Genomic DNA, 13,778 nt, shown 5'->3' with positions numbered 1-13,778 from the left:
CACAAAAATACTGTTCAGCGGTTTCGGAGGAATTGCACTGACAAGATCAGGACTGACTGAAGTTCAAAAGGGCCATAACTCCAAGAAAAAAAATGATTTTCCTGCAAATATGCACATCTACACAATAACAGTTTCAGAGGAGTTGCCATGAAAAGAATAGGACTGACAGATGAGGCAGAAACGTTATACCCTCCGCAGCTCTATGTGTATGTTATAATACATCAAATGATTCATTTTCATGTGATTTAATACACTATGAGCAGGCCCATAGAACGCGGGAGCCCAAATTTTTCTGAGTATAGTATTTTGCTATATTAAATTTTCCTTTAGATGCTGGTTGCCACCCCAACCCCCTTTTTTTTTTGTTGCTGTAAGGTCGAGCACGGGCAAATTCCTGGATTTGGACAGTTATTTATTTGATTAATTTTGTTTTTTATTTTGGCTTGTCAGATTTTTTGTTTGGGACCCTAATGTCCAACACACTCCAATCTATTTTCATTTCTCGTAATCACTTTTGGGTAGTAATGAAATATGCCAAACATCTAAATTTCTCAGAATATTACTGGCAAGTCAAAACGCTGTTAATACATATTCTTCTGTTTTGCATCTCGCGTATTTTTGGATGACATCTAATTAAATTTTCCAAAACCTTTGAACAATGCTCTTTACATGAATAAGTGACAAAAAATTGGTAAAGTAACCAAAGTTAACCAAAGCAAAAATCATACAAAAATCACTCAACAATTTTTATTAGAAGTCAAAATCACTCATACAAGTACATGTATATCAAAAATATTAACAATCAGACTTTACTGGGGTAAATAATATCATTTCTCAGCATCTCAAACAATAGTCAATACCAATAATTCTTCATAAAGAACTTTTTTAAACAAAATAAATTATATATTATGAATCATATATTTATATAAATTATATTACAGCCTGAGTATAGTCTACTCCAGTAAACCTGAGACTCAATCAAAGACAAGAAATATTCAACAAAGAAAAGAATTTTGCAAAGTAAAATTATATTTATGATCAGATTGTTCAAGTAAGTTTTATTTTCCAACAGAAATGTAATGTATTTTAGCATAGCGATAATCTTCCAGAAAAATAACAAAATCTCAAATCTCACTATACTTCCATACTTTGGGTGCATTTTTGTCTCCTGAATGATATTATCTTGCCAAATCATTGGGCTCTGAGGCCATTTTAATTTTTCAAAAGGAATTTATACTGAAAAAGTGACAGAGATCAAAAATGAGTTCATGTAAGTTTTATGGTCATAGAGCTGGGTGCTCACCACTGGGAAGTGTTGAATGTCATGGAGACAGGAATGTGGTCTGTCAGCTCAGCCAGTCTTGTCACAAAACTGTACTGTCTGATCTCCTACAACATATAAAAAGGTATCACTAACAATATCCAGATAAAGTTGAAACTCCTGGTGTTTAGAATGAATTCATACTTTACAGTAACTTGTCATTTCTTCTAAATGCTCTTTTGTGGGATTATGCTTACAATGTCCATTTCCTTGTTGTACAGAATGTAATCTATTCTCCTTTTTCCATCACACCTCTGGTCTACATCCCCGGTCTTTGGATGAGCATTGTACACAAGATTTGAGAGTGTGGCCACTTCGACATCAGCATCTAATATGTACCGCCGTCGCATGACTGGATTTTCTAGTGCTCGCTTAAGTCCCTCTGGGGAGGAAATCTCCTCCTCCCAAAAGCAACCCTGTCTCATTTCTGTTCCTGTTCAAATTAAAGGACAACCTTCCATTACATTCTGCTTATAGTCTCATAAAAGAACTCAGTGCAGCATTCAAAATAATTGTATGCTTTTACTACCTTCTATGCCAACTTTATAAGGAATCTAAGTCTCTGATGTATTTAAATGATTCATTTTGTATTTGTCATTCAAAGACATTTCTTTTTGGTACATGATTTTTTTTTCTAGTTGTTCACTACCAACTTACCAACAGTCCATTCATGGTCCTGGCCTGCACTTTTCCGGGCTGGATCTATATACATCGAAAACAATTTGTGGTCTGAAAGACACTGATCTCCTAAAATAACAATAACAACATCTTGATCTAAGCAATATTTAAGGAATGTTTTTCAGTTCTGTGTGAGTTATTGATGTGTAAATCACACAGACTTGTCACGTAGGCATATTTCATGAAGCGCGCTAGCGCTTCATGAAAAATATGCCTACGTGCAAGTCTGTGTGATTTACACACAAATAATTCACACTAAACTTAAAAACATTCCTTATATTTACATTTTACAAGTTCAAAAGCAGCAATATTATGCTCAATATTTGAATTTCTTGCTGCCCTATATCGTTACATTTTTATTAACGTCTCTGTAGCCTCATTGTGACGTCACTTTACCGCGAGTTTCACCGTTTATATTTCTACGCGTGAGTATACACAAAAATGAACTTCAAATCAATTGCACAGTTGGTTTAGTAGAAAAACATAGCAAATGTAAATATATATATATAATGCAAATTGGCAAGCATTCATGAGGAAAAAAGTTAATTATAAGATGATTACTTATTTTCGTGGGGTCAAATTTTCATGCTTTAGAAAAGTTATTTCGTGTTTAAAGAAAAAACATTGTACTGTAGTAAGAAATTTTATCATTTTGTGGAGGATGAATTCATTGGTCTCTTTATACCATAAAAACAATGAAAATTAAACCCCAATTTATTAATTATTTAGCAATGTATCTTGAGGTGAATTAAGCAAAATATCATAAAATCTAGGTGTAATCAGTTACATATACTATGATAAACTGTGAAAAAAAAAATCATAATGTTATCAAAGACATGTATTAACATAACCATGAATATATAGTGTTAATGATCAGGTACATATACCAAAATATACAAAACCATACATTAGATTTCTTATAACAAACATTATATCATCATACATACATAAAAAGTTCACTGACAAAGTCGATCTTCGTCATACTACTTTCAAGAAATTTAAAATAAGCACATTATTATATGTAAGAATATTTATTTTATTGATGTTTGAAGTTTTATCCATTCGATTTAATAGAAATCAATTTACTTCATTTTAACAATATGTTTGATAACCCCGGAGCACACTTAACAACATCATAATGTCAAAAATATAGCGTCATGAGGTTATCAAAATATTCTCCTATATATTTCACACAGTCGGGTCCAATATTTGCTCATTAAAAACATGTCTCTATCAATTGAAATTCATTTTGTTAAAATTGTTCCAGAAGCATACTGGAGAAACTTTGTCAATGTTTTTTTTTTTGACTGCTTAACTATGCTTTCACAAGATCAGCAACCATGAAGCGCCTTTCTCTTTCCAAGAACTTACTAACTGAACGTTTTTGGTTAGATTTTTACAGATAATCTGTTTCCTCACAGATCGTCCTCCTCTGACACAAAGTCCATATCATTCAAATACCGCCTGGGCCATTTGCACACACACTCATGCATGACTCGCTTTTGAAATATTTCATGCTTCCTACAACATTTTTAGATTTTATTCTGACATTTTCCAGAGTACAACAGAAAATAGTATCATAAACTGCTGCTCCGTCACATTCTACGACCTCACCTATTTGCCTTTTTCATTGAGGACTACCTATCTTCAGAAATTGATTTGTTTTCCATGAAGCAAACTATTAATTCATAATTTGGAATATGAAATGATATAACATCTCTGAATTTGATCGTCTAGATTTTTTTTGGGGGGGGGGGGGGGGGTTGAGCCTTTTTACAGAGGCAATGACTTAAGGCATTAATTAGTGTATTGTTTGTAAATTAATAAATTTTGACTTGCTCCTTGAACCAATTTTTGCAGTTTTTAACTCCTAATAAGTTTTAAATAAATCAAGATATTTTAATTTTTTTAATTCAAATCATTTACATTTATTGTTAAAATATTTCTACTAAATTTGGATATACATGTAATATGACGTTAAATAAAAAAGATATGATAGAAGTCCACGAACTTTCCGAACAACCCTTGTATAATCAAGTATACACAACCAGCACTTGGATACCTGGGGATATGTTATCAAAGTTGAAGTCACCACAAAGAATGTCAAAGGTCACACTGTCCCTTTGGTCACTGGTCAGTGTCCTGAATTCCTCGGTCCACAGCAACACTTCATCCAGCTGTTTCTGGATAATTGGCGTCTCACCTACATCAAAACAAAAATGCAAAACAATTAAACGTTAACCGAAATTTTGAGGCATATAAACTTTTCTTTTTTGACTTTTTTTTTTACAATAATTAAATTTCTGAAGATTCTATTTGTCTAATGATTTTTTTTTTTATGAAATGATGTCTCATGATGCACATATTTTCTAAAATTGAATTCACTACACAATTCTATACTCATTCTACATTGTAAGTAGTAAGTCGTGTACTTGGTGTATGTTAAACACTACCTTGATAAGCCTGTAGATGTGTGTTGAAGATGTAACCCACCTTGGATTTCCCCTCCAACTTCCCAAGCAAAACCTGTAAGTAAAAAATATAAGCAAAATATCAAATGAAAGAGCAAAAATAAGCTGGGGGGGGGGGGGGATTTTAAACAATTTGCAGTATCAAATAGAATTTTTTGATGATTTTGGTATACAATACCCATGTATGATTTATTATCAAAAGAAGCAAGTTTACTTTCTCATGAAGTATTTATTCATGTATGGAAAATTGTATAAAATGTTTCAATAATTGAGTAATAAATACCTTGACCATAAGAAGTCCTTTCCCAGAAAATAAGCACTGTTTGCAGGAATTACTATAGGTTTTAAAACAAGCATGAAGGATTTCATATTTACTAACAAACATCAACCCACTATTGAAAATAAAATAATTGTTAAATAAACTAGTATCTCCTACATCATATATTATCCAGGGATACAATTTATGAAGCTCCTTAACCAGTCTTTTATTGTGGTCCCTATCCCAACCTTCCTGTATACACATAAAATCTATTTCTGAAAAGTTTGTCTGAATATCTCCAAATTGTTTTGTTCCATTAGCTATATTTTCAGTTTGGATTTGATCTGCAATGATTCTTTGTCCTATAATTTGTGCTCGCTGTTTTGTATGAGATAGGTTGTTAAATCTAGAAAGAAACTCGGGCATTAGGCAAATATTCATTGTTGTAACATTATATGTTTTCTTCTTTGAGTCATAAAGTTGTCCATCAGTCCCCTTTACTGAAAGCACATAGGAATTTCTGACCAAGTGTAGAAAACATCGCAACAAAAAGGCCACAATAGCTGGGACAATGAGACAGGTCAAAATACTGATATACAAAGGAAGAAGTAATAGATTGGTTGCATAATGCTTCACAATGTTGGCCCTCTCTTTTGTGGTTGGAATGAAGATTGACACAATTTCACTGAAGCTCCATAAAACTGGCCTGAGGATGAATTCAGCAATTGTGAATGCCCACTGCTGGTATCTGTGAGGAAAGGGTGTCTTGTGTAGCATAATTTACTCAATTCTTCTTATGGTATTTCAAAGCATCATCCTGCAATGTAAAATAAATTCTAAAGTAATGAAAATTTTTACTGAAGACAAGTTTGCTGCTTACATGGATTTATAAATATTTACTTCATACTTTCTTAGATAAAAAGGTTTTTGGGATGATTTTTCATGCATTTCTTCTCCATTCTCCATCCTCATAAAGTTTTCAAATTAAACCCAGAATTTTGCTGTGCAAGTCTACAACATGATAAACAAAAAGTCTGACCTGTTTTAAAGATGCACTTTAATTATTTCTATTTTCAAACACAGGTAAAAGTAGGTAGAAGTAGCTACTTCAAGTAACTTTAAATACCTAGGTAGCTATTAATTTCTACATAGGTAGAAATAGTCTTTGGACTGGACCTGTTTACTTTCTGTCTCTGACATCGAATCATAAATTCAATTTCTATAATAAATCGATAAAATGTTGAAGGATGGGATATACATGTATTCCATGTTCATTGTACACAGATACACTGTACGCAATGGGTAACGGGGGGGGAATGGCTATAAAGTATGGGGGATGCGTTATCAACGTATGGGGGAGTATATTTTCACCGCTTCAGAGTCAGAAGGGATGTAGGTCACATCTTTTTTCGCTATTTGTAAGATGTATTTTCAAAAATACAAATATCCCACGAAAGATAGCAATAGTTCATTTGCTCGCCTATCATATATGTCAAGTATTCTCAAAAACTTAAAAACTATTTGACAGATTTCATATTCATGATTGAGTGATCAAAACATGCATGATTTGCACAATCTACGAATTGCATAGGGCTTCTGACAGTTAAAACAGCAAAAGCAAACGTTTATCTTTTAAATGCAACAATTAAAACTTGACTAGACTTTATAAAAATTAATAATTAGGACATTTTCTCTTCATATGTGGTAAATATTGATCGGGCTCAAGATCCCAATATTCTTACTCTGAGTGGTTGTCAACTATAAACAATAAGTTCAGTTGCATCGTAGACCTGACAGTGTTAACACACCATAAATAACCTGGGAGGTTTTGCGGCTCTTTGAGTTCACCTGCATAGGTGTGCATAGGTGAGCTGTCTCTTTTATATTTGTATATAGTTATACAAATACAACATTGGTGTCAGAAGTGTAGTTTGTCAATTAAATTACCCCGCATAGAAGATCGTGCATTTTGGCGCCGTTTTTAAAAATATTTCTCTTTGTCTCATAAAGACAATATTTATTTTGAGAAACCCTTTTTGTTTATTTTGTAGAATTTTTTGAACTTTCTCTTTGTCTCTTAAAGACAATATTCATTTTGAGGAACATTATTTGTTTATTTTGTAGTATTCTTTTTCTCTTTGTCTCTTAAAGACAATATTTTTTTTGAGAAACTCTATTTGTTATTTTCATAAAACACGTTTTTTTCAATTTTCTCTTTATCTCTTATAGATAATATTTTTTTTGAGAAATAATATTTATTGATTTTGTACTAGTCCGTTTGAAATTTCTCTTTGTCTCTTCTAGACAATATTTTTTTTGAGAAAAGCTATTTGTTTATTTTTTATAGATTTTTGGTGGGAAAGCAACTTATTTCTCTTTGTCTTCTAGCCTTGAAGACAATATTTTTTTTTGAGAAATAGTTTGTACATTTTTTTTTCTTTCCCTTCTATTTTTGTATTTTTCATTTTTTGTGCTTTATATTTTTTCATTTTTTCCAATTCATTTTTCCTAGTATACACGTACATGTTTTTCAATGCAAACCAACATGACTAAATCGTCGGATTGTCTGATGATTTAGTTAAATAAACATCATTAGGAATCATACAAAACAGGTGTATACAGGTATAGAAGCAATTACATCTGCATTATGACTACCCCCATTAATATCAATGAGGCTTCACTAGAAACATTAAAAACAATCAGAAATATAGGAGACAAAAGGGCAAAAGCAATATTAGAGATCAGAGATAGAAAGGGAGAGATAACCTTGGAAGATCTAAAATTAATTCCCAATATCCCAAGTACAATCTGGGATCCTCTGGTAGAAGAAGGATTAATTATTGTACCATCCATTCTTAGACATTCTGACAATACAGAACAAATTTCAGATCAAACAAATACATCAGACATACAAACAACAAAAGCCTCAGAAGATCCCCAAAATAAATTGTTAGAAAAAATCCAAGAGTTAGAGAGAGAGTTATGGGCAAAGGATGGAAAGATCAGAGAAAGAGAGATTCTGATTAGAGAGAGAGAGGATGAAATTAAGAAGAAAGACGAGGAACTAACTTTATTACATAAGAGCACAATTGCTAGTCGAGAGAAAGCAGACCGAATGTTTGAAGAGATGCAAAAAAAGTTTGAAATGAAAGAGAAAGAAATGAATGAGAAATTTTCTATTAGAGAAAGAGAGTTAGATGAACAAATGCAAAGATTTGTAGATCAGAAAGAAAGGGTACAAAGATTAATAGATGAAAAAGAAAGAACAGAGAAAGAGGAACAATTCAGGATAAGAATGAGAGAACTAGATCTTAGAGAAAAAGAAATTGAAAAGAGAGAAAGAGATTTAAGACAAATGAAAGCAGAGAGAGAACAGGAAGAATACATTTCACACATAAATAGGTTAGCTCCCCAAAATGTTTACCATAACGGTGAAAAAACAGAAGATAAGAGAAGTAATGCGAAAACACCTTGCAGTCCAGCCACTCCCAAATTGTCAACTTATGATGGGAAATCAGAGTGGAAACCCTATTTTGTACAGTTTAACCATATTGCAAAGAAATACATGTGGAATGAAAAAGAAAAATTAGACAAATTGATAGAATGTTTAAGAGAGAAAGCTTTAAAATTCTTCAGTTCTAGACCAGAAAATGTACAAAAAGATTATAACATCTTATGCCAGAAAATGAAGGAGAGGTTCGACAAGCAAGATCAGCCCCACATCATCAGGCGGCAGTTACAAGAAATAAAACAGAATGTAGACGAAACATTAGAGGAATTCGCTGAAAGAATTGAAGAGCTTACAACTGAAGGCTATCCAGACACCCCTGAGTACTTTAAGAGCACCATAACTATTGATGCCTTCCTAAGGGGCTGTACTGAGAAAAGAGCGGCACTGGTCACATTAGACAAAGATCCGAAAACACTAGATGAGGCAGTACAACATATGAAAAGTACCATCACTAACCAGAAGTTAATAATGGGGCCTAAAAAAGAAGTCAGAAGAGTTACCTTTGAAGAGAAATCAGAAGAAATTCCACCTATAATTACACACCAAGAGGATGCGAGCATAAGGGTTATCAACAGAACAATACCTAAAACTGTACCTTCACTGGAGACAAGAATGACAGCTCTAGAAAATGACAACATAGAGTTCAAGAGAATGCTTATGGAAATTTTAAAAAGACTGAAGGTGACTGAGGCAGAGAGGGAATCAAGACCAAGATACAGATCACAATCTCCTACAAGAGATGGTCAATCAAGATCATATAGTCCTGAAAGAGAGAGACCGGTGGAATGTTTCAAATGTGGTGAGATGGGTCACTACGCAAGAAACTGCTTACATCAAACATACTCTAGATCAAAAGTATCATTTCAAAACAGATCATCCCCACAATCAGATTTAAACTTTCAAGAGCTGAGGAAGTAGGCCATTCTTCAGCTCACATCAATACACCAAGGCCACAACCCCATACTAAATTTAAACTTTAACCCCTATTTTTTTTTTTCAGTCAAACCTATCACATCTGGAGATTTTAACAGTCACCCTGAAAATTTCATTTCTTTAGAAATTTTTAATTATGTAATGCAATTTTTTTTTTTAATGATCGTCAAGAATTGTTGGAGAATTTTCCATCACTGACGTCGGATAGTCTGATGTTTTTTGTTGGAGGAGTTTCTGATAATTCATCTTTAATAAAGCTTAATCAAAATATACTTTTAAAATCTAGAAAATATTTTATTAAGAGATTTTACACTTAAGATTGGTAAGTTTATTTTTAGGATGTTGTAATATAGATTAGGGAACACTGATGCCGATGATATACAGTCGGATCGTCTGATTGTTGTCATTTTGCATCATGTTTAATTTATGTTGATATTTTTATCATTTTAAAGAATTTGATATAATTTTTAGTGTTTTATCAAAATTTACAACAATATAGGTAAAAACTTTAAAATATGAGGGGGAGGAATGTGGTAAATATTGATCGGGCTCAAGATCCCAATATTCTTACTCTGAGTGGTTGTCAACTATAAACAATAAGTTCAGTTGCATCGTAGACCTGACAGTGTTAACACACCATAAATAACCTGGGAGGTTTTGCGGCTCTTTGAGTTCACCTGCATAGGTGTGCATAGGTGAGCTGTCTCTTTTATATTTGTATATAGTTATACAAATACAACACATACAGTAATTGTTACGTATGAAATCTGTCAAATAGTTTTGAAGTGTTTGAGAATACTACACTATATGATAGCCAGACAAATGACCAAGACAAAGCTTAACTATTGCTATCTTCTGTGTGAAGTTTGTTTGTTTGTTTTCTTTTCTTTTTTATTTTGTTGATACAACTTAAAAATACCAAAAAAGGCGTGAAAATATACTCCCCCATACGCTGAAAACGCCTCCCCCATACTTGTTAGCGATTCCCCCGAGTTACCCGTTGTAAACGGGGAGAGAGGAGTCATAACAAAGTCTACTTCTAGTTTCAGTTTGCTTGTCTACAACAAAAAGAAAGTTTTTAATTAATTAAACAGAAAGTTAATCTTCATATCTTTCCGACACAGCTTCCTTATTCGCAACTTAGTATTTCTGTAAAATAAACTTACATGTCTTTGACTAGATGACAGTAAAATTTAATGTGTCCTACAAGCAAGCCGGCTGCAATCTTCAGCAGAAGTCACGTGAAGTCGAAACCGCATCTCGAGCCCGATCTTTAATTGGCAGTGTCTATATGCACGACCGTCGTGTACTTACTTTTTCATCGGCTATTCGCACGACCGTCGTGTATATAATTTTTCAATGACTATTTGCACGACCGTCGTGTATATAATTTTCAGTGACTATTTGCACGACCGTCGTGTATTGTATTGTGTGTTATATACATGTAGCTGACTTATTCGCACGACCATTATGTTTTTATTTCATTCGTTGTTTCGTCCCCAGTTAAGTTCGGCACGCAGTGGTTTAAGCCTAAAAGCATTTTCGTAAGAAAACATCAGAAAAACTTTCTTTCATAATGTTAATTTAAATAGATATGTAGATCTAGTTGATAATTTAAACACTTTAATGAAAAATAATCAAAGACAACCTGTCAAAATCTTTAAATTTAATCTTTTCAGTATGACAAAAATATTTGTAAACATATGCCCTAGCTCTCTGTTGAAAAATGAAAATATGTTAATATATATGGAAAAACTCCTACATAAACAAATACATGGGCGCAGACATTTTGGACACCCAAAGTTGTGCGGAGAAGAAAATGCTACCTGGCACGTGATTGGTCATTAAGAGAAAAGACTAGTTATGTATTTGACAAGTGAAATAAAGATGATAAAAATCTCATATCAAGACTTAGGTTCCTTTGAGATATATAGGAGTTACAGGTAAAAGTTTGAAGGGAGGGATGCACTTTGGTTAGAGATTTTCATTTGGTGCTGAACGCACCTAGTTGTAAACAAATGGAATTTGAAAGTAAAAGTGCCGCGGCACGGTATATTTTTTCTGGCATGTTTTGTTTTACAAGATCTCGAACTTTCACGGCAAGAAAGTCATTTGCCCAAAATTCAATATATGTATCAGTGACAGGGGCTCAACTTTGTATGGAAGTCTATGGGAAAACATTTGGTGGTGTTTGTCCATATGCTAAAGTGACATATAGGTCCAATGGGCATCGGCCGTTGTAATTAAATGTAAATCTATTTCTCTTAGAACTAGCCTCGTATTTGTATATATTCACATTTCACTGTAACAGAATATTTACTAACTATTTTGGTAGGCTTGTGGTTTTACCCCATCCACCTCAAACCAAATCTCACCAATTAAAAAAAAGCCATAGTGCATTGATAGGCATTTTCGCCTTCTGTTGTCTATTAGTAGTGATTTCTTAAATACACTTTTAACCAAAATTTTGTCTGATACAACCTTAGTTTATATATACACGTGTAATCTCAAACTTAACAATAATGATATTTATACGTTTATAGTTCCCCTATATAATAATTATAAAAATCATCAAGTTTGTATGGAGTATTATTAGTTACATAGTTTTGTAGTGACAGGGTACGGGATGATACCTGGTTAGTAAATTTCATACCTGGCTCGGCTTCGCCAGGTATGAAATTTACTAACCAGGTATCATCCCGTTCGCCTCGCCAGGTATGAAATTTACTAACCAGGTATCATCCCGTACCCTGTCACTACAAAACTATGTAACGAATTTACCCCACCGATGAAATGTTTATGGTCTGTGGTTTGTAAAATTGTTTTTCTCCGCTATATGTTTCATCACTCATACAATGCCTATTATGACGTCACGTTGTGTTACGTAATGTTGTTTTGCGAGTGTTTCATAACGTACTGACAGTTTCGAAGACTTTTTAGTAAAGTGTCATGTTGTAAATTTTGAATTTACCGGGTGGCAGTAAATACTAAATTTACTAAATTTTGTATTTACTGCCACCCGGTAAATTCAAAATTTACAACATGACAAAAGTGAGAAAAAGGTTCAATCTCGTTACTTACGTTGATTAACTTTTTACTTATCAACCGACACCCGCAAACCTCGTGAACTCGAGTTGTTTGAAGTGTTACAAAAGAACGATAACTCCGCATCAACCATGTATTGATTTTCAAGCGACTAGGTATAAGTAATACACCCCCTTCACGTTACAGACTTCAACCAATCGGAAGCAAGGATTTCATCGAAAAATCATCAGAGGTGGGGTAAATAGTAAATATTGAGGTACATGTACAGTGTATCTACCTAAACGATGACAAACTGTTGACAGAGACCACCCTTAACCAGAAAAACAACATTTGAATAATTTTGTGTATTACGGCACTTTATTTTGGTTAAAGGTGGTCTTAATTCATGTTGAAAATGGTGGAAATTTATATATACTCAATTTTTCATCTCATATTATTTTAGGATTTGGCAACCTTTCTTACATTTATGTATTCAATATCTATGACTTCGTGGCGCAGTGATATGATTGCTGAAATGTAAATGTGGTGAATCCAAGTGCTTTTTCCAGTTGTGCTCTTTTATTTATTTTTTTTTCTTTGTATATTTTTTCTACATTTTCTTTACTATGTTTTAAAATAAACATAATTTCAGAAAGTCATAATTAATATACACGTTACACTTTGAAAGTATCTCGGGAAAAGACAGTTCTAAACTATTTTATTAAATTTTGCATAGTTACTTGTTTTATTTTTATTAATTTTCTAAATCTTTTGACCCAGTTAGAGTAATGAACATGTAAAATGATTGTTATATGACATACTTGCAACTATGAAAATATAATACTCGTCCGCAAATGATATTACATTGGTTGATCTTGAATTGAAAAAGAAAAGCTTAGGGTCATTTCTTTTTAAAGTCTTGAATCGGCCCTGTCGTCGGTAAGACAGCTATGGCTCATTGCTTCCCTGCACACATTCAATTTTTATAATTTTCTGTAATTAATTTGGTCATCAATATTGGGTCGAAATATGCAGTGGCAGATCCAGAATACAACATGTGTGAGTACACTGTGTGGGTTGAGGGCAAAAAGGCTATATAGGAGGGTAATGTAACTTTTTACCCCCTCCCCCTTTCCTTTCTTCGCTAGCCAAGTGTGAAAGTTAGTGTCTAACCCTGGTGATCCGCACATCTTCTCTTTTAGAGCGGATGTTAAGTGATCATCCCCCTTTCCGATTTTTTTTAGGTCTCTAATCTTCATTTTTTTTTAAAAGATTTGTTGTTTTTTTTGGCTAATAAATTGCTTCATCTACATTTTTATGAAACTGATAGAAATTATATTACGATTCGATTGCATTCTTGCATTCCTTTGGGCACACTTAAATACCTCATAATATACCTATCCTCATGTGTCCACATATTTTATACAGGTATGTAAAATAATTTTAATCAATTATCCACAAAAGAAGCTGTACTGTAAAAAGAGAGGGTTGTGAAAAGAAATGGCTGTGGGGTCATAATATTTAATTCAGCTTCAAATAGAAATACGTACTATTAAAATGAAGTAGCCTTCAAGTGGGAAA

General features: G+C 33.1%; 1 protein-coding gene across 1 annotated transcript; it reads right to left on the bottom strand.

Annotated features, from left to right (window-relative positions):
• Positions 1-946: 946 nt before the first annotated feature.
• Positions 947-10,387, bottom strand: LOC133172676 (sphingomyelin phosphodiesterase 5-like). Its single transcript, XM_061307625.1, has 7 exons — positions 10,340-10,387; positions 4,754-5,546; positions 4,453-4,525; positions 4,062-4,202; positions 1,979-2,068; positions 1,519-1,754; positions 947-1,389 (listed from the first exon to the last, which is right to left on the bottom strand). The coding sequence occupies exons 2-7, from the start codon at positions 5,504-5,506 to the stop codon at positions 1,300-1,302; spliced, it is 1,383 nt and encodes a 460-aa protein (XP_061163609.1). The 5' UTR covers positions 5,507-5,546; positions 10,340-10,387; the 3' UTR covers positions 947-1,299.
• Positions 10,388-13,778: the final 3,391 nt, after the last annotated feature.

The sequence above is a fragment of the Saccostrea echinata genome, unplaced genomic scaffold (assembly GCF_033153115.1).
Source record: "Saccostrea echinata isolate AGI-Se365-2 ecotype Australia unplaced genomic scaffold, CSIRO_AGI_Sech_v1 ptg000054l, whole genome shotgun sequence".
Taxonomy (NCBI): Eukaryota; Metazoa; Mollusca; class Bivalvia; order Ostreida; family Ostreidae; genus Saccostrea; species Saccostrea echinata.
Note: the sequence above shows the minus strand (reverse complement) of the source record. Positions and strands in the feature narration are given on the sequence as shown.

Excerpts from the sequence above, each read along its gene's own strand:
- LOC133172676 (XM_061307625.1), bottom strand. The coding sequence starts at position 5,506 with ATGCTACACAAGACACCCTTTCCTCACAGATACCAGCAGTGGGCATTC. Across the intron at positions 2,069-4,061 it reads CTTTGATAACATATCCCCAG|GAGATCAGTGTCTTTCAGAC; the intron begins GTATCCAAGTGC and ends TTGTTATTTTAG. Across the intron at positions 1,755-1,978 it reads GGACCATGAATGGACTGTTG|GAACAGAAATGAGACAGGGT; the intron begins GTAAGTTGGTAG and ends TAATTTGAACAG.